The 21,146-nt window shown below is 41.6% G+C and overlaps 1 protein-coding gene across 2 annotated transcripts in view; it reads right to left on the minus strand.

The window, feature by feature from the left end:
• frem1a (Fras1 related extracellular matrix 1a) overlaps positions 1-19,552 on the minus strand; it is a 30,704-nt gene extending 11,152 nt beyond the window's left edge. Inside the window, exons 1-14 of one of the 2 annotated variants that reach the window (XM_055228994.1) lie at positions 19,482-19,552; positions 9,272-9,621; positions 5,806-5,900; positions 5,409-5,719; positions 4,628-4,863; positions 3,776-4,099; positions 3,198-3,306; positions 2,981-3,112; positions 2,231-2,575; positions 1,222-1,364; positions 875-1,071; positions 709-799; positions 405-572; positions 123-331 (exon numbers count right to left, since the gene is read on the minus strand). In XM_055228994.1, coding sequence (XP_055084969.1) covers positions 123-331; positions 405-572; positions 709-799; positions 875-1,071; positions 1,222-1,364; positions 2,231-2,575; positions 2,981-3,112; positions 3,198-3,306; positions 3,776-4,099; positions 4,628-4,863; positions 5,409-5,719; positions 5,806-5,900; positions 9,272-9,514 — 2,603 coding nt within the window. In that variant the 5' untranslated portion in view covers positions 9,515-9,621; positions 19,482-19,552. The remainder of the gene's footprint in view (positions 1-122; positions 332-404; positions 573-708; positions 800-874; positions 1,072-1,221; positions 1,365-2,230; positions 2,576-2,980; positions 3,113-3,197; positions 3,307-3,775; positions 4,100-4,627; positions 4,864-5,408; positions 5,720-5,805; positions 5,901-9,271; positions 9,622-19,481) is intronic. The other variant, XM_055228995.1, reaches the window with a different exon arrangement.
• Between the last annotated feature and the right edge of the window lie 1,594 nt (positions 19,553-21,146).

A 21,146-nucleotide genomic window follows, 5' to 3' on the forward strand; every position in this document is an offset into this window, starting at 1 on the left:
CCACGTATTGTATCAAACTGTGAAGGACCCTGTATATTACTTGTCATAAAAAGCCAGTCTATGATATGTGGGAAAAGTAATCCAAGAAATAATTTCCTTGGATAACAAAGTGCATGTCCAACCTGATTTTGATGTTTTTCAGGTCCTGCAAAGAGAAGCTTTGGCCTGGTTTGAGGGGGGTGCCAGAGAGCTGCAAAAACCCATGCTGTGGATCCTTCTGGAGCTTCAGTGTTAAAGCCTCTATCTTTGAGTCAATGTCTGACAGCATCACATGTTCAGGGCCCAGCCAGCTCTCCCCTCCCTCATCCACAGACAGGGTCGCTGTGACAACCTGCAATAGAGACATGTCTAAAGTCACACTAGAGTCAATGTGCTGATGTCATGTTACGCATACTTTTGTTCACCTGTGGCGGCTGGTTGTCCAGTGGTAAAATTGTGACATTAAAGCAGATTCCAGTCACTGTTTTTCCCAAATGGTTGGTTACAGACAGAATGAACTGGATATATTGAGGGTATGGACCAATGTCCACAATTGGAGGCATGTAGGCCACTTTCATGAAGTTGACCGCATGCTGGAAATGAAAGAAAAATGGCTTTACCCTTGAGAAGTACAAATTTATATTTACAATCAATACTATACACTTTTTACGGATTTATCTATGTTTTTTTAGGTAAAGATTTATGTTTACTGAAAGTGTTCAACGTCACCTGTGTGAAAAGCCTGAGCACTGGTGCATTGGCATCTTTGGTAAACTTGGGAATGCTGTCCACTAGAAACAAGCGTCCAGCATCCACACTACTTCATATCACAACACAAATCAGATCAGTGGAAATCTTTTATGTGAGCACACTGTCTGAAAAGGCTGCCACTTACTTGTGTGGGCCAGTGTAGAAGGGAGGGGTGGTGACAGTAAATGTCAGCTCACTGTCAGAGGAGTCCTGGTCGATAAAATGGAGCTGTTGTCGCGTGATATGGACGACGTCTGTCTCCTTGACGACCAGACAGCGGCTGGTGCCAGGAACCTCTTTAGGGGGCTGGTTGGGCACACGCTCAACGTGGACCATCACAACCTGTAAAACCATAGCATTCTTCAAAAAACTAAAGATAAAATTAGACAAAACAAATCTGAAATCATAATTAACAAAACATGCAAAAGAAAGCAGTTTTTAAAGTTTCCTTACAGATAATGTACATATAATAAGCAATTTAATGTTACCTACTTGAGGCTCTGACAGGTTTGGGGGGTCATGAAAATCAGACAGCACCACCTCAAATGAGTCATCAAACACTTCGTGTCCCCGGTGTCTGTAGTAAACCAGGGACTGGGACAGGTCCTTCTGCAGAAAATGGCTGACAGGATATCCTAAACTCAACAGAGAAGAACACTGGTATCACCAATATGTGTTGAACTTAAAGGAGCAATATGTAACTTTTCTGCTGGAGAGTCCACCGTATATTTGCCTCCATGCAGATATTATTGCTTAGCCTGGAATGTTTCACTGCATAGCATTAAAGTTATATTTTATGGAGACAAGATAGTGACGCCACCAGGTCAAATTACAGGTCAGATTTATGCAGAGGCAAGCCCCCTCACTGTAAGAATGCAAGGTTTTGAAACCTGAAATTCAATAAATGCAAATTGGTATATTTAATGTCATGCTGTGAAACATACCAGACAACTGAATTACTGTTTTTTCTTGACTATAAGTCACACTTTTTTCATAGTTTGGCCACGGGTACGTCTTATACTTAGATGCAACTTATATGTGAAATTATTAAAATATATAATTTCACATCTTCATTATTGTCACATTTGGCTAGTGTACCAGTATGACAGCCACACGGAAGCGGCACTTCATCTACTTCTGGAGAAGTTCAGCGACACCGAGGATAAAGAGTTCAATGGATTTAGCGATTTGGAGTGAGATCAAGAGGAAACTTGTTTTTCATAATTTAGTTATCTGATTAACTGTTAATATCTTACATTACCATACCGGATACGTATTCAGTTTGTTGTCTGTGCTTCATGTAGCTGAATAAATATAAATGTGTTACATTAGCATGATTTACTGCCATTCAGCTTCTTGTTCTTTATTTTATTGTTATTATTATAACTTGCCTTTAAAGATAAAATGTCTGTACTTGGACTCAGATTTTCTAAAATAAATTTCCCCAAAATATAGGACTTATAGTGCAGTGCAAACTTTACATACAGTATCTAAAATGTACCTGTGACCCCGGGTCCTGGTATCTTCATGAGCTCCCCTGCGTGTGGGGGTCTGGTGATGTTGAAGAGGATGTAGTCATGGCTGGAGTCCATATCTGAGGCCTGGAGGGTGGAGCCTGGGAGCAGAGCTGTCTGTCCTTCTGACACCTCCAAGAGCATGTTGGTGATGAGGAAGGGGGGGCTGTCGTCTTTGGGCAGGATCTTGATTGGGAACTTGTGGCGGGTCTGGTGTAGGCCGTCCGTGATCCGGAAAATGATGAAGTCTTTGGTGGAGTCGCTGTCGTCATGGTGATAGCAAACCACGCTGTCTTTTATATCTTGCACTGTAAACATGAAGCCCTTTCCACCTGAAAAAAGTAATCATTGTATTTATTATGTTTGGAGTGTGCATTTTAAACATGCCCAGTGAATGTTCGACAGTAAGGCAATAAACTTCTAAATCTCCATGGAAACAAGCAAGTGATGCCAGCAGGCATAGCTACAGGTCAGATGTGTGGTAAGAACTCATGTTATTCAAAGCATTTCTTCTGCAATAAAACATCTCTATTTGAATAAATGCAAAGTAAAGGCAAAGGAATAACACCGTCACCCCAAACCTACCAAAAAAAGTAACAAAATAGACCTTTAAATAACATAATTTTTGTGATTTACTCATCTTGCAGCCTACTATGTACTTGGAAATATTTAGGTAATGATTTGCAGAAAATATGTACAAAACATTCAAAATTGTACACTGTTAGTTGTTCCACTACCTCTGACAGTTAGATGTCCGTGCAGCAGGCCATCCACAGTAATAATACGGACAGCATTCAGGTTGTTGTTATCCACAATCTGTAGCTGCTCCCACGTTATTGGACGAGACTGACCCTCCAGCAAACTTAGGCCTGCAAATGCATTCACACACAAAAAAGAAATCATGCTTCAATATGTATTTACATTTTTACATTTTTTTAATCAAACATTGATTACCCATGTTCCAGGATACTCTAGGTGCGTTGGTGTCTGCATTCCTAACAGACATGTGGACTGTAATGGATGAGCTCCTCTCAAAGTAAAAATCATGAACTTCAAATTCCACCTGCAGACAACAATATTAACCTTTTAACATAGCAATAAATAAATAAGAGCAAATACCAACAAAAACACCATGCACAGTGTTCATTTTGTTGAGTAAAATATTTTTGTTATAGTTTTTGTCAATGTCAAACTTTCACTGAGTAAAACTAAATAAAAAGTTACCATGACTAAAACTATGACTAAAATTATGAAGTAGAGTTTTTCTGACTAAAAGTACTAATCTTTTCATTAAATAATTAAAACTAATACAAATGAATTACGAAGACTAGATCCAAGTTTCACTTTTTAATTCCAGATCCCCAAACCAGACCATTAATAAAGCAATGCAATACAACTGATCATAGCGCAAATAAAATATATATTTTATGGTTGACTACAAATTATTACCTTTTGCTGACTAATGTAGAATGACATTTTTGTAAACTAAAACTAGAACTAGACTACACTAATGTAATAAAATAAACACTGGCCTCGTAATTCCTACGCTGGCTGTGGGAGGAGTTTGGAGGTTGATAGCCGATTAGCATGTCATTGAGATCCAGCCAGGTGAAGGAAGAGATGGGCTGGGTGTGGTCGGACAGGTGGGTGATGAAGCCTTCAGAGGGAGGGGAGGTGATGTTGAAAACAAGGAGCTGTTTGGGGGTCTCTTCGTCCTCTGCGTCCAGGGTGCCCGTAGAGAGGGGGGTCAGGATGAACTGGTCCACCTCCAAGATGAACATGGACATAAAGGCGGCTTTGGGAGGTTGGTTTGGCATCGCTCCAAGAATCCGCACTGGAATCCAGGCGTGCTCCATCTACAACAAGTTACAATATACACGTTTTTGAAATATTATCAACAAAATATGATAAATAAAGATTTTTTACATAGACACTACATAGCTTGGAAAAAGATAAAAAGTCCATAGAAATGTACTAGCCAAAACAATATGAAAACGTAAACCATGGACAATCCCAATAAGGTCTTGAGTCACTGACGAGACATAGAATTATCACTTGCATCTTGCATCTTTAAATCTCCATTGATTTAACATTAGGCTAACTGAAAATGCTAAGGTGTGATGACATGAATGTATAGGTCTATTTGTCAATATTTTAAAACCTAAAGCCAGGTCCACAAATTATAGTAGTTGTAGTGAAGTTTACAAATTACTTTTCCTTTTGTAAAGATAAAGACAAATGTATTAATCAGGATGTAATAAAATGTGTTGCATTTTTGACAGCTGTATAAAAATACAGCTATCTATTTAGCATTGTTGCTCATTTGTTTCTATTTAACTCTCTGATGATGCCCATATATGTCTACAGACAACAGTAAAACTTACCGTAAAGACCATCAAATTACAAAAGTCATAGTAACATACTTTGTATATGCTGCCACTTCGTGTGTCCTTGAGGTCCAGTCTGATTTGGATGTAGTCTATGTCGGGGGATGGTGGATCAATGTGCTGGTACTTTAGGCCCATAACCAGGAAGTCATCACAAGGAACTTTTGAGAATTTTACCAGCTTCAGACCCCTCAGGCAGTCTTCAGATTTACAAATAGCCCGCTCTTTGTTATCTAAACACCAAACACAGCACAGCACATAATAGGTTGCATTCAGGTTCTAGAATTTGGTGATTTCTCAGATGGAGGGCCTATATAACTATATGGGACATTCACTGTTTTTGAAAGAAATATACAAACTTGTGATCCACAAATGCTGAACTTTCTCATTATTTGCGATTTGCTCAACAAACCTCTTGTGTTAAAAGTCCTTTCAATCACATCTTTGCGGCTGAAAAATGGCACCTCTTTCTGAAGCTATTGAAAAAAAAGTATTTCCCTTTTGTTTATTTATGCTAACAAAGAAGATGATGAACACATTTTTGGTTTGTATGAATAGCCTCTATAATTACAGAGATATTAACCATAAACCAGGTCAATCTGCAATTTGACAGTTAAACAGCAAATTCTAGTATAGAATTCTGACCTGTCCTGAACCTGACCTGCTCAGTTGGAAACAATAGGGTTAAGGTTATGTCATGTGAACACAACCTATCGAACAGGTGGACAACAATAGCATTACTAACTTCACACAAAGTATTATTTAAATTTGTCCTGACCTAGTTGCTGGCGGAGGTGAATGAAGCTCTCTGGCTCGTCCCCTCTCTTGGTAGCCTCTTGTGGTTCACCGGTGACCAGTTGTCCATGAGTGGGCAGTTGGTTGTCATGGTTACTCAGGTGGACAGTGCACTCCAGACTGGATTTCCTCTCATAATGGAAGGACACCACATTCCCATCTATAGTGTTAGAAAGGCTGTAGAATTCTGGGACCTCCAGAGACTTGGGGCCCAGTCGGATAATGCTGCAATCAGGTTCTATGATGTCCACGTGGAGAGTGAAGATCTCAGTGTACGTGTGCTTGTCTGTGAACCTACAACGAAATGATGAATTGGTTAAACATAAATACAACCAAAAAGACACAATAAAAAGCTATTCAGTGGTTTGCAGTTTGAATACCTGTATAGTCGCAAATTAACAGTGTCCTCTTGCAATAGTGGACAGCCGTTGTGAACATACTTCACCTCATCAGCGAGATAGTGACAATCAAACACCTAGCGGAGGAGCAATGGATACATTCACATAAAAAAACCATTAGTTAACTACAATAATCAGATAACCCAATAATTTGATCTGATTTTGGGGTGAGGGAAATGTCAAAAACACATGGTGACATGTGTTGGTTAAAATGAATTTTTAGAGGAAAGGTTGTGTGTGGAAGACATAGCGTAATTAATTTTAAATCAACATCTTTAACATTTTCTTTTCCACTTACTGTGAATGTCAAAGCCTGCACAGGTGTGAACAATCAGAAAGACATCAGATTACTCACATCAAATGTCACTTTTTACATGACATTTGAATAATCTGATAACTCTAGAACTCCAATAATGACTGAATGATTTTTGCTGTGCATATAAGCATAACCACTTGAAAAAACTGTTCTACAAAGTACACAATAAACCTGTTAAGTCTTATCCAGTGTAATTTGTAAATCAGATGTTTCCAGAACAGAAAGTGGCTTTGGTACCAGGGTACATACAAGATCAAAACGTTAATGGAGCACACACAATAGACACTCAGAAATGCCAAACTACAATGCAACTGAACATCACAACACTCTTACTATATAAAAGGTTGTTTTATTTGTCAGGGTACGTTTTTATACATGTATCACACCGAGATGTTCATTCATTCTGATTGAAGTCACAGCGGTACTTGCCTCTGTAAACACATCATGCGGATGCCCTCCCAGGTGCTCGCTCCCCGCACTAGAGGGCAGCACCCTGTTTTGACTCAGTCTGACGTTGCTACAGTTTGGAACAAATCTGGATTGGTGCAAAAGCACCTCATTCATACAAAAGTCTTTACAACTCTAAGTCTGATGGATGCCCTACCACATGGTCCCACCTCAACCCCGCATGAGAGTGCAGCCCTCCCTTCATGTGCTCCTTGTATTGGCTATACAGTGGGGCAAAAAAGTATTTAGTCAGCCACCAATTGTGCAAGTTCTCCCACTTAAAAAGATGACAGAGGCCTGTAATTTTTTTATCATAGGTTCACTTCAACTATGAGAGATGGAATGGGGGGAAAGAATCCAGGGAATCACATGGTAGGATTTTTAATTAAGTATTAATTGAGTAAATTCCTCGGTAAAATAAGTATTTGGTTACCTACAAACAAGCAAGATTTCTGGCTATCACAGACCTGTAACGTCTTCTTTAAGAGGCTCCTGTTTGATCTACACGTTACCTGTATTAATGGTATCTGTTTGAACTTATCAGTATAAAAGACATCCGTGCACAACCTCAGATAGTTAGACTTCAAACTCCACTATGGCCAAGACCAAAGAGCCATCAAAGGACACCACAAACAAAATTATAGACCTGCACCAGACTGGGAAGACAAAATCTGCAATAGGTAAGTAGCTTGGTGTGAAGAAATCAACTGTGGGAGCAATTATAAAAAAAATGGAAGACATACAAGACCACTGATTATCTCCCTCGATTTGGGGCTCCACACAAAATCTCACCCTGTGGGGTCAAAATGATCACAAGAACAAAAGCAAAATCCCAGAACCACACGGAGGTAACAAAGGCTACCATCAGTAACACACTATGCCGCCAGGGACTCAAATCCTGCAGTGCCAGACGTGTCCCCCTGCTTAAGCCAGTACATGTCCAGGCCCGTTTGAATTTTGCTAGAGAGCATTTGGATGATCCAGAAGAGAATTGGGAGAATGTCATATGGTCAGAAGTAAAACCTCAACTTGTCGTATTTGGGGGAGAAAGAATGCTGAGTTGTATCCCAAGAACACCATACGTACTGTGACGCATGTGGGTGAAAACGTCATGTTTTGGGCTGTTTTTCTGCAAAGGGACCAGGATGACTGATCCGTGTAAAGGAAAGAATGAATGGGGCCATGTATCATGAGATTTTGAGTGAAAACCTCCTTCCATCATCAAGGGCATTGAAGATGAACCGTGGCTGGGTCTTTCAGCATGACAATGATCCCAAACACACCGCCCGAGTGGCTTTGTAAGAAGCATTTCAAGGTCCTGGAGTGGACTAGCCAGTCTCCAGATCTCAACCCCATAGAAAATCTTTGGAGGGAGTGGAAAGTCCGTGTTGCCCAGCAACAGCCCCAAAACATCACTGTTCTAGAGGAGATCTGCAGGGAGGAATGGGCCAAACTACCAGCGACATTGAGTGAAAACCTTGAGACTTACAGAAAACATTTGATCTCTGTCATTGCCAACAAAGGGCATATAACAAAGTATTGAGATGAACTTTTGTTATTGAGCAAATACTTATTTTCCACAATAATTTGCAAATAAATTCTTCATCAGACAATCAGACAATGTAATTTTCTGTATCAGAGAAAAAACAGTTTCTCTGGATTCTCTTCCAGCTCAAAATAAGCCCTGGTCTTATCAACACACACATATAGGACATTGCATAGTGACTAGTACATGATTAGTGCCGATTATTGTTCAACGTTTTGTTTGGCAACTAACACCAGAGGGTACTGCAGCATAGAACATGCCAACAAACGGTAATCTACATGGTTAGTTATTTTATTATTGGAATGTTTGCCCTGCATGACATGATAAAGGAGATCTGTTTCATGTATGTTTTCTGTGGATGTAGTAAAGGCAGTATTTCCCTATTGTAAGTCTAAAACTTGTACTATATTTGTCATTACTAAATCACAACACCTATTACATTCTGATTTACTATTCACGTCATCTGGAAATTTAGCAAGAGGCAATATCTGTCAACACTAAGCCATTAGGAAGGAGACAGTGGTCTGGCAGGAAAACAAAGGGAACTCTAGATATGCACCTACGATAAGATACTACAAAAGGAGGTTGACAAAAAAGCTAGTCTCTTAACTTATTTTATCATTATTAAAATAGACCAAACTGATTTAAGTACAATGCAGAAGAGGTGATATCAACTTTTCTGGTCAATAAGCCAATTTGTTCAGTTGTTACTGAACAAATACAATTAAATCTTAATGCATTATCCAGATGTTTGCTTTGTATTCTCAAATATCTATTACAAGTAATAGAGAGCTATAACTCCTCTACCTTTATCACTAACTGGTCACCAGATTTACATTATGTTATCCAGTGGAACTTTTGGTTAACCTTAAAAACCCTATCTGTTTTAGTTAAATATTGTCTTTGTGAAATGTGCTCTCATTTTAATGTGTAACGGGAATTCACAGAATCAAAACAAAACAAAAACTAGAGCTAAAGTTCTATAGCACTAGGCTAATGACACATTGGATGCCTTGCACCACATTAATGTTTATTATGGGGTGTAATGGGGGCCTTTAAAGTCAACAGCTTGTTGTATAGCGTGAGTAAATGGTCTGAAACATGTTGTGTGTTCTGTGAGAGGAAAGTTATAGTCTGACCTGAGGCTGCAGCTTTCCCACGCGTTGAGTTATGGGCTCATTTAGCACCACCTCCACCTTGCATGTATCTCTGTGACGGGGGATGTGGAACTGCAGGTCTCCGTCCTGCAGGTAGGCTGACTGACCCCGTTTGACCTTTAGTCCCTTGTTGGTTTTGACGAGAGAGCCCAGAGCTGAGGAGGTTAGTCCAGGGAGAAGAACTGGAAGCAGAGTCCAGGCTAATATTTGTCCCAGTGAGTGCATCTTCAAAAGTTTCAAAGAGTGACACAGATCTTGTCAGTGAGAAATGGTGGAGCTCTAAGTAGTACATATGTTCTTCTGCCTTTGGTTTGTACTCTTCACATGAAACCCTATAAAAAACACAATCATTGAAATTGTTCAGAATGCAGTAAGCACTGAACCGTACAACATTACAATCAAATCATAATGGCAAACTCGTCAGACTTTCTTGGACATGTGTGAAATGGGGGCAGAGAGAGTGGGTAGAGACATTCGGCACATGGGCGAAGCAAGGAGGCAAAGCCACAAAACCAGATTTGTGCAATGCTTTACCTCACTACATCACAGACAAATGATAGCAAATTACAATCTTTGTAATACAGTATTTTGTATTAAAGTCTCTTTAGTGTGTACAGCTATATAATTGTGTTAAGTGTTTTATTGTTTGAGAACCAAGAAATATGTTTTTAGTTTGCTTGTTGTTTTTAACTTTACCGTGATGGCAAAACTCTGCTCTTAAAGTAGTGAAAAGAGATTTAAGAATTGTTTCACATTTGGATTGGACAAAAAAGAGGTTAAGTGCCAGCAAGTTCCATATCTTGTGAAGCTGTGGTTCCAAAAAGCAATTTTACAATGACTACAAAATATAAAATTAAGTAAATAAAAAAGGTGACGAGAAAAATGTGATCTGAACCTGGCAATTTATTTATTACAAATTATGTCAAAATCTCACCTTGTCATTCTTGTGAACCCAATTTCATGTCTAGTCTTGTCTTGTGGAAATTGTGTCTCGTCTCTTGTTTTGTGGAAATTATGTTTCATCCCATCCCTAGCTCTTAGAAGGTCATCACTGTAAATTAGGATGCTAGGAATGTGTTGAGAAAGTGGGCAATAACTTTGGACGGTTGGAAAACATTTAAAATAGACTAGTTTTGTTTTTACATTTTTAAGAGAGTAAAAATCAGGTAGAGCACCTTTAATAAATAATAATAATAAATTAAAGCCGCAAGCGGCATCGAACGGCCCTCACGGGCTTCACACTCGGCCGTCCCGGCACTCCCTGTGGGTGGCGCTAACGTGCCACTTGTCCCTTTTATATTGCAGCTTTGGGCTGCACTTGTCACCAAACAAGTCAAAACACATTGGAAGTGCTGATGCACAAAATGCAAAAACATGGGCTTCGTCCATGCACTCATCGTTGCGGAAGCAATAGGCCCTTGGGCTCGGGCCTAATAATAATATTTTTAGCAAAAACAATATATCCGATAACATTAGAATGACATATTATACGTTTTTTGAAAGCTCTCGACTTTCCCCACGTCACCGTGGGTCAATGACGTCGGGGTTCACCATTGACCCTCTGTATCTCCTTCTTTCTTCCTCACTTGCTCCCTCCCGCTCCCCTCTCTCTCTCTTCTTCACTCTCTCTCTTTTTCTCTCTTTCTCTCTCGGTCTCCCTGTCTCCCTCCCTCACTCTCTTTTTCTCTCTCATTCCTTCTCTCTGTCCCTCTCTCTCTCTCTCCCCCTCAGTCTCCTTTTCTTCCTCTCTCTCTCCAGTGTTATCTAATGTCACTTTCTCCTTCTCTCTCCCCTCTCTTCTTCACTCTCTCTTCCTCTCTCTCTCTTCTTCTCTCTTTTCCTCTCCCTCTCTCTCTTTCTCCAGTGTTATCTAATGTCACTTTCTCCTTCTCTCGCCTCTCTTCTTCTCTTTCTCCTTCTCTCTCTCTCTTTCTTCAGTGTTATCTAATATCACTTTCTCCTTCTCTCTCGCCTCTCTTCTTCCCTCTCTCTCTTCCTCTCTCTCTCTGTCTCTCTCTCTTTCTCCAGTGTTATCTAATGTCACTTTCTCCTTCTCTCTCTCCTTCTCCCCTCTCTCTGTCTGTCTCTTTCTGTCTCTCTCTCTCTTTCTCCTTCTCTCTGTCTCATCCCCCTCTCTTTCTTTCTCTGTCTCTCTCCTTCTCTCTCTCTTTCTGTCTCTCTCTCTGTCTTCTTCTCCTTCTCTCTCCCTGTCGCTCTCTCTCTTTCTGTCTCTTTGTCTCCTTTTCTCTATCTTTCTCCTTCTCTCTGCCTCTATCTCCCTCTCCTTTCTCTCTTTCTGTCTCTGTCATGTTGTCTCTCCCTCTCTCTTTCTGTCTCTCTGTCTCCTTTTCTCTTTCTCTCTATCTTTCTCCTTCTTTGTCTCTTTTCTCTCTCTGTCTCTTTCTCTCTATCTTCCTCATTCTCTCTGCCTCTATCTCCTTCTCCTTTCTCTCTTTCGCTCTCTGTCATGTTGTCTCTCCCTCTCTCTTTCTGTCTCTATGTCTCCTTCTCTCTTTCTCTCTATCTTTTTCCTTCTCGCTGCCTCTATCTCCCTCTCCTTTCTCTATTTCTGTCTCTATCTTGTTGTCTCTCCCTCTCTCTTTCTGTCTCTTTGTCTCCTTTCTCTCTCTGTCTCTTTCTCTCTATCTTCCTCCATCTCCCTCTCCTTTCTCTCTTTCTGTCTCTATATTGTTGTCTCTCCCTCTCTCTTTCTGTCTCTTTGTCTCCTTTCTCTCTCTGTCTCTTTCTCTCTATCTTCCTCCTTCTCTCTGCCTCTATCTCCCTCTCCTTTCTCTCTTTCTGTCTCTATCTTGTTGTCTCTCCCTCTCTCTTTCTGTCTCTTTGTCTCCTTTCTCTCTCTGTCTTTTTCTCTCTATCTTTCTCCTTCTCTCTGTCTCCATCTCCTTCTCCTCTCTCTCTCTTTCGCTCTCTGTCTTGTTGTCTCCCCCTCTCTTTTCCTGTTTCTTTCTGTCTCCTTTTCTCTCTCTGTCTCTCTGTCTCCTTCTCTCTTTCTTTCTCTCCTTCTCCTTCTCTCTGTCTCTGGTGCTCCTTCAGAGAGAGGGAGAGGCCAGTCAGGTTTAACCCAGGTAACATGAGACTCAGGTGGGCTGAATGTTCCAGAGTGAGGGGCCGGTCATGGAGGAAGCAGGAACAAACAGATCGAGCAACAATCATCTTTAGAAACGACTGATATGAAAGTTCCATTTTACTCTGTTTTCTGATCTGTTGTTGTTTCTTCATTACAAACTGCACTTGTGTTTTCTTTCATTTTCACATATTTAACAGACCTTCACTCACATGGTCATCAATGGGAATCAGAGGTTTGTTGTAGGTGTAAGTTCCCGCGCAGCTTTGGCTCATAACTTCTCAGACACCGATGGAAACACACGCAGAAAACGATCGCTCCACGACTTTCACCATGAAGCCTTGGTACCTGTACACGCCTGAGGACGACACTCACCTCTATGATGAGGACTTCAACCTGGACGCTCTGCTCTGTCCCACAACAACAGGGGACGGTAAAGAGCCAGAGGAGACCCACCTGGAGTCTCCCACCATCCAGGACTCCTCACACCCAGAGGCGAGAGGTCCGGCCCAGGCACCCCTGGACGAGGTACCAGTGGACGAGGTACCATTGCTCGAGGTACCCCTGGACGAGGTACCAGTGGACGAGGTACCCCTGGATAAGGTACCCCTGGACGAGAGCGCTCTGGTCAGGGCGCTCCGCCAAGAGTTGGAGCGAACGAGGGCTGAGCTCGCAAATCAGGTCCAAATGAACCGATCACTGGACCTGAGGCTCAAGACTCAGGAGAGGATTGATGAAGAGAAAGACTTGGAGATCCAAAACCTCACTGAGGCCCTCCAACAGAAGGACAAAGAGCTGCGTCAAGAGGCTGAGGACCATCGGCAGAGAAGGATCAAGCATCTCGGGTCAGTGCAGGAGATGATGGGGGTGAAAAGGGAGCTCCACAAGCTCAAAAAGGCCACAGCAAACACAGACTTGGAGTTAGAAAAAGTCACTGCGTTGCTCCAAGAAAAAGAGAAGGAGATGGTTTCCCACGTCAGCGCCCATAAACAGCTGAGAAACCTCTACATCATGGCAGGGCACGAGAACATGCGTCTGAAACAGGAGCTTCACAACACCAACAACTTTACAGCTCAAATGGAGCTGGAGTTCTATAAAGTCAAGGAGAAGCTCCAGAAGAAGGAGAAAGAGCTGGATAGTGTCACCAGTGCACAGAACAATATCAGAGAGCAGTTTCACAGTGCACTGAGGGAGAAAACACAGCTCGCACTGACCTTTGCACAGAGGAACATGGAGGTGATGAGCAGGACACTGAAAGAACAAGACACTGAGATCTCTGCCCTGAAACACCGACACTGGACTGATCCAGAGGCCTGCAGCCGCGAGACAGTCCAGAGCACGAGCGTCAAAACCAAGGAGCAGAGGGACGACAAAACCCCTCTAACAACGGACAACCGAGCAAGCATCAACACTACCGGAGATGCTACTGAAGTCGAGAAAGAAGAACGCTCGACATCACAGCTGCGGTCGTCCAAGGAGGAGGTGAGCTCCCTAAAAAAGGAGAAGATCAAACTTAAATCTGCTCTGGAGCAAAAGGCACAGCGACCCGCTCGACTAATGAGGAGTGGAGAAGCAGAGGAGGGGCCTCGGCGTTACCAGCGCTAAGGCGGCTCCACACATGACCTTTGACCCCTGCATTAAGACTTAATAAAACTTTTAAATATCTGTTATTTGTGTTTTATTGTTTTACAGTCCAAACCTATAACTGGTCACTATTATGAAAGACACTGGTGAATTCTGAAGTAAAAGTAAAATTCCAAAAGATACTCAAGTAAAAGTATTAAAGTACCTGTTTAAAAGTGTATTTAAAGAGTAAAAAGTAAAATTGTTTAGCTGATTTTGAGATCTTATGAAGCAGGGCACAAAGTCTTCACTGAGGCCCATATCTTAAAAATATTTGACACAGAAGGCGACAGTAACAGTTTTGACTTCATGCTTTAAATAAGGCTTGAAATATAATATTAAAGCCGCAAGCGGCATCGAACGGCCCTCGTGGGCCGTGCTTCGCACTCGGCCGACCCGGCACTCCCTGTGGGTGGCGCTGACGCGCCACTTCTCCCTTTTTTATAGCGGCTTTGGGCTGCACTTGTCACCTAACAAGTCAAAACACATTGGAAGTGCTGATGCACAAAATGCAAAAACATGGGTTTTCAAGGCATCGCCATGGCAACACCGTGTAAAATACAAACTTGGCCCCTTGGACTTTTTTGTCGGGGACTACCTGAAGAATCACTGTGCCAAATTTTATGTTCGTCGTTGATGGTAATAAGTCGTTATAAGATTTTGAAATGTACGAAAATTTGGAAATTTTCCCATTAGGATAACATGGGCGCTTTCGCGCATCGCCATGGCAACCCAGTGAAAAATATGACTTGGGTCTGATTGACTTTTTTGGATCAGGATGACATGAAGAGTCATGGTGCCAAATTTCACATTATTCCATGAAACTAATATTATTCCCATGAATGGGAAAAATTGTGAGGATTCCCATTAGGATAACATTGGCAGTTTGGCGCATTGCCATGGCAACACGGTGCAAACGACGACATAGGTCTGATTGACTTTATTGATTGGGATGACCCAGTGGAATTTTGTGTCAAATTTGGGAAAACTTAATTTTCAATTTTCACGTCACCGTGGGGTCAATGGCGAATGACGAGCGTGTTAGCGCTCGTCATTCGCCATGACGTCGGGGTCCACCATTGACCTCCCATTGACTTCCATTCATTTTAGCAGTAACAAGTATGGCCCATGCCTGCGGCATGGGGGCTTGGATAGGGCTCGATGCCAGGAGTGTGTTTGGGAACATGAGCGCTTCGCGCTGCGTCAGCGTCAACATTGAGTCAATGGGCGAAGCTAGCAAAAACAATTATGCATGTCCCATGCCTACGGCATGGGTTGCTAGAATACAGGAGTCTGTGCAGGGGGCGGTGCTGCCACGAAGTTGCGCGCTTCGTGCGCAACTTCGCGAAGCCCATGCACTCATCGTTGCGGAAGCAATAGGCCCTACGCCCTGTAGGGGCTCGGGCCTAAAAAATAATAATAATATATATTTTTTTTTTTAGCAAAAACAATATATCTGATAACATTACAATGACATATTATACGTTTTTGAAAGCTCTCAACTTTCCTGACCGTGGGGTCAATGGCGAATGACGAGCGCTAACGCGCTCGTCATTCGCCATGGCGTCGGGGTCCGCCATTGACCTTCCATTGACTTCCATTCATTTTAGCAGTAACAAGTATGGCCCATGCCTGCGGCATGGGGGCTTGGATAGGGTTCGATGCCAGGAGTGTGTTTGGGGACATGAGCGCTTCGCTCATGTCCCCAAACACACTAGCTAGCAAGAACAAATATGCATGTCCCATGCCTACGGCATGGGTTGCTAGGATACAGGAGTCTGTGCAAGGGGGCGAAGGGGGACGACTCCTCCTATTGACTCCTGTTAACGCATGTCAGCGTCAACATCGAGTCAATGGGCTTCGCCCATTGACTCGATGTTGACGCTGTTGAAGCAATAGGCCCTACGCCCTGTAGGGGCTCAGGCCTAATAATTTAGAACTCCACAGACATGTTGTGAAAGACATGTGATTCTTTCGTTTAACAGTTCATGTTCTAGTTTTCAGTCTCTTGGATGTTAGATACTGTTTCAGCTCTACTGTTCAACAAAAGGAATATTAAATACTAAAACTGACTTAATAAAACAGCTTGTTAAGTTGTCTGTGTTTTTGCTGTATTCCTATAAATTCAACGGAGTAATTGAAAAAATACAGAACACATTATTGTTTCACTCTCCAGCTGTTTGCAGTTGTTGTCATTGTGGTTAAACTGTAATGAAAAACCACAAGAATGAACATCTATATCAACAGATGCATAAAGTCTCAGTTAAAGCCGGACCAGGGCCACATTGGTAGTTTATGACGACCGCCAGCCGGTAAAGCACTTCATTAGAGTGTCATTAAACGGCACAAGAGGAATTAATTGGAGTTTTGAAGTGGCTTGAGGCGTTGGAGACCTCATGGGGGAAAGAGAATTTGCTCTCCTCTCAGCTTGTCAGGAAATCTGCTTATGAAAAACAAATGCGGACCTTTCCCTGAAGCAAAAAAAGCTCTGTGGTTGCAACATGCGGCTTTCCAGTGACCTCTGACTTTATAGACTCACTCCAATCATGTCTGCTGGTAGTGCGGAAGTATTTTAGTGTCTACTTTTGTGATTGATAACAAACCTGCAGGGCATATATTAGAGCTCCACAATATATCACAACAAAATTGACTTGACTTGATACTCAATACCAATCCAGATATCACAATGATAATCAACAAGACTCTTTTTTAGACAATAGAATGACATTTTCAACAATAAATATAGCACTTTCTTTTATATTATCAGGTGGTGCTATATTTGTCTCAGTCATCCAGGTCCATGGAACATGCTAGTCCATGGGCGTATACTAATCTATGTGGTCTTGTACTTGTTCTGATACAGCTCAAGATCATTCTAAAGCTATTCAGGAAAGGTTCATTTCTGTCCTATGAATGTGAATGTGTTTTTTAGTATTTAGTCTTGCTTAAATGAGTGTCTAGTTTCAATACCAGTATTATATATTGTAGTATCCATATATTGCAAATATTAATGCAGTACTTGTCAGAAAAATAGCAATTAACAGTTTTTTTTCCCAAAATTGTGGACAACTAGGTGAGACCTCACAGAAAGTACCTTATAATCAGGTTGTGTGCGGATAGGGTAGAGCGTGTTTTAGCTTGTCGTGGTGAACAATGCCTGTGTACCAGGAGATCCGGAGATCATGTTCAAGGAGCAAAAACAGGAACCTAATGGTCAGGGTGGTAGCTGGGAGTGCTTCAAACCTGTCCTGGGACATGTTGAGAAGCTCATTAACCTGTCAAAACAATGGGTAGACTCTGCTAGCAAAGTTGTCCAAGCTAGGTCAAGCTTTGTCTTGGCCTCACAGTTGGGCAGCAGTAGAATATAATGCACAGTCCAGACATGGAAATATAACTATGCCATAACTTTAGTAAAGGATCAAGAAGTGAAGTACTTACTACGCTTTAATTAAGAGCTTATATCAGTTGCTTTTGTATTCACTTTACCTTGTTTCTTCTCAAGGTAAAAAATATACTCTTTTCTTTGTATTATTTAACTATTATTTGTGCTAGCCTAGAATGGCCCACAGAGGATGGCAATAAACTACTTTCTATCTCCATGGAGAAAAACAGGTGGTGCTACCAGGCCAAGTTACCGGTGATCTCTGTGGAGAGGTGACTTTGCTCTCAATAAGAATGTGTGTTTTTCAATGTGTTTTTTAACACTCATAATGAAATAAAAGCTAGATAGATGTGTTTAATATTATACTGTGGAACATTCCAGGCAAAGCAATAACATCTCCACCCTACAAGTTTTAAACTGTTCATTTGACAATAGATAATACTACCTTCAAGCAGGTCAGTTTATGGGATACAGACGTTCCAGAGTAGATTAGGAGAAACAGCAGAGAGGTACCATAACAAAGCCCTCTGATTATGTTGCCTGGAGCGCTCTGGGGTTCTGTCAATATTTGTAGATCATCTTCCTATTTTGCTTTAGTTTCAGGTTACAGCCAACTACTACTACTTCTATTATTACATTTTTTCACATTTAGCTCAAAGAGAACAACCACATCTCAAATTAACCTTTGCTGCCCACAGAAGTTTTACATATCTTCCTGACATGTCATTCACCTGGAGCTTTAACATCTGTTGGGTGAGAGCCAGCAGGCTGCCCTCAAATTTCTACAAACAAGCCAGAGGTACTAGTACACACAAATAAAAATATAAACATGCATTGCTGTATAATCCTATTCTCAACTAATGTGAGGCATTCTCAAGTTAACAAGTTATACATTATTGGAGATGTCACTGCTTTGCCAGAAATGCTGCCCAATATGGCATTAAAACTTATCCATGCCAAGTTACTACTCAAAGTTAGAAAGACTGTTTATGTAATGTAAACATTCCAGACAAAGCATAAACACCTCCACAGTAACCAAAAGGTGCAAGACCCTCCACCAGGTTACTTAGGACCCTCAAAAAGGTTACTTAGTAAGCAATTTTATTTTGCATATGACATTATTTTATAGCTCTAAACATCTTTCAAAGGTTTTTTTTTTTGTTTTGTAGATTTCAAGGTTAGTTAATTACTGTTTAGCCTGATGATAGTTACACATCTGGTTACGGGTTGACTCTGCACTCTCTCTTCATCATATACGTTCCCAAAACTCAAACCACAAATCAGTGTGCGTCCATGTACTGTTGGCGGTGAGGAAAATGCGATGTGTCATGTAACAAGTGCCTATAGTTGCTCCACAGCTGGGAATTCCTGCACCATCCACTCACAGCGCGGCCTCCTCTTCTAATCTTAATAATGATAGGGTCTTCAGCCAGCAATTTTCAACAAGGGAAGAGGCAACAGGAAAGACCATGACATGCTGTTGGCTAAGGTCCAGAGGCCTTGTTTTGGATGGGAAACAGTATTTCAATATGTCTTACTACTCCAAAGGGCACCCAAGTTAATTTAAGAAAAGTGTGTTGCGAAATTATGCTAAAGCTAACAGTAAACACAGCCAATGTTAATACTAAAATCAAGCATAATTATTAGCTGTTAAAGATGTACTATGCAACTTTTCTGGTGTGTTATCAGCTTGCCTCCATGGATATGCAATTGCTTTACCTAAAGTTGCACATTAAACATAAATATCTTAATAATTAGACCTGTTTTCCTTTGTTCAGAAATACTTTTAAAATGCATTTATGCTGTGCTGTGCTCCTCTCCACAGGTCTGACCTGTAACTTGACCATGTGGAGTCAACTGCTTGTCTATATGGATATATATATATATATGTTTTAAAGCCATATTGTGGAACATTACAGGCAAATAACATGTCCATGGAGACAAACAGATGATGGCAGACCCTCCACTCGTGCATCTTTAACATTGGGATTACAGAACATTGAAGTTAGTGAACAAAAACACAGCGGACAGAATGAACTTTTTGTTTAAAAGCTATAGTGCAAACAACAAAACAGCTTGTGTATAGGTTTACATGCCCTTACCTGATTCACTCACATCTGGACTGGCTGTTGACTTTCCTCTACCTGTCCACTCTCCTCAGCTTTCAAAAGCCAACTAGCTCATTGACAAAGTTTGTGCATGGATTCCCTCTCAGTGACTCCTCCCATAAGCCTAGTATAAGAGCGGAGCAGCAGGGAGACAGGACACGGGACGCCTTCCTTTGCTTGTTTCTGTTCTGGGATTGGACGGAGGAAAAAAGCTCAAAAATCCTAAGACAAACACAGGGCTGGAAGATCAAAGTCTGGACCAAAGTGCCTGGTGTTTTTAGTAGCAGCTTTGTCATTATTGAACACAAGATAAAAGGCTAAAGGTGCAGTAGTATAAAGAAAAGACAAGGAGGAAAGCAGACTTTATCTATTTCTGTTTAAAATGCTTCTGACATAGGCCACTGTGCTCCACACCACTCTGTTACAAACAACTAACAGAATTTCCAAGCACACTAGGCTACATGATCAAACTTCTATCACTAATATAGGTCTTTGGGCCTAAAGGTTTAAACATCCATCCATCCATTTCCTTCCGCTTATCCGGGGCCGGGTCGCGGGGGCAGCAGTCTAAGCAGGGACTCTCAAACTTCCCTCACCCCAGACACGTCCTCCAGCTCCTCCGGTGGGACCCCAAGGTGTTCCCAGGCCAGCCGAGAGACATAGTCCCTCCAGCGTGTCCTGGGTCTTCCCCGGGGCCTCCTCCCGGTGGGACATGCCCAGAACACCTCCCTAGGGAGGCGTCCAGGAGGCATCCTGAGCAGATGCCCGAGCCACGTCAACTGGTTTAAACATTAAATGCAATATTTGTAAATGATTATTTTCTTGCAAATAAGGAAACAGTACAGTGCACTTTATTGTGTTTTTAACACTCCTACATAATATCTGTTTCTCCTCTTCAGTTGTGATATTGAGTCAGGCTCAATATTGTTCTATTTTTTTAACTGGCATTTTATTCAGACAGACTTGTTACATGTCTTGATGTAGGCCTAAATGATGCCCATGTGTCAGAACTATGGAAAAGAAATAGGCAGCAAAAGTTAAATGAACGCTCTTAAATGTAGGCCTGTATCACTTAATGTGGGGGAAAATACATATAGAACGATTTAATAAGAACATGCTGCGCATCCACTCCACACTTGACTGGCTTAATAATCAGCCTACAAAAAAGACTTGCACATGGTCACAAGTTTAGCAAACTATTTAACATGACAAAACAACCAGAAAAATGTACCTTATTCAAACGGAATAAACGTCATATTTCACAAAATCCTCAAACACTGGCATCCTTTTGGCACTTCCTCAGCTGCCACACCTCGTGCGTCCCTCGGGCACATATAGATTGACTGTAGGAATGTGACGTCACGCATATCGTTCGGTTCATACTCAGTATCGGACTGTTTGTGTCCTTGGACCGGGTCAGCTCAGGACGTGGCTCATTGCTGTTTTTTAGGAACTTTTTGTCAATAGAAGGCTCTTCGTGCTTCAGAATGGCGTGCTTCTCTATATGCTCTGACAGTTCCGGGGCTCTTCACGCAAAAGGTGCTTTACTGTCTACGAAACAGCCGCACTTCTAAAACCTCTTTTTGCACTAACAATGCCTTTGCACTAACCACGATAATTTTTGCATCTGTTGTTTAACTTGTTGCTACTCTATTCCGA

This window comes from Periophthalmus magnuspinnatus, chromosome 18, assembly GCF_009829125.3.
Source record: "Periophthalmus magnuspinnatus isolate fPerMag1 chromosome 18, fPerMag1.2.pri, whole genome shotgun sequence".
NCBI lineage: Eukaryota > Metazoa > Chordata > Actinopteri > Gobiiformes > Gobiidae > Periophthalmus > Periophthalmus magnuspinnatus.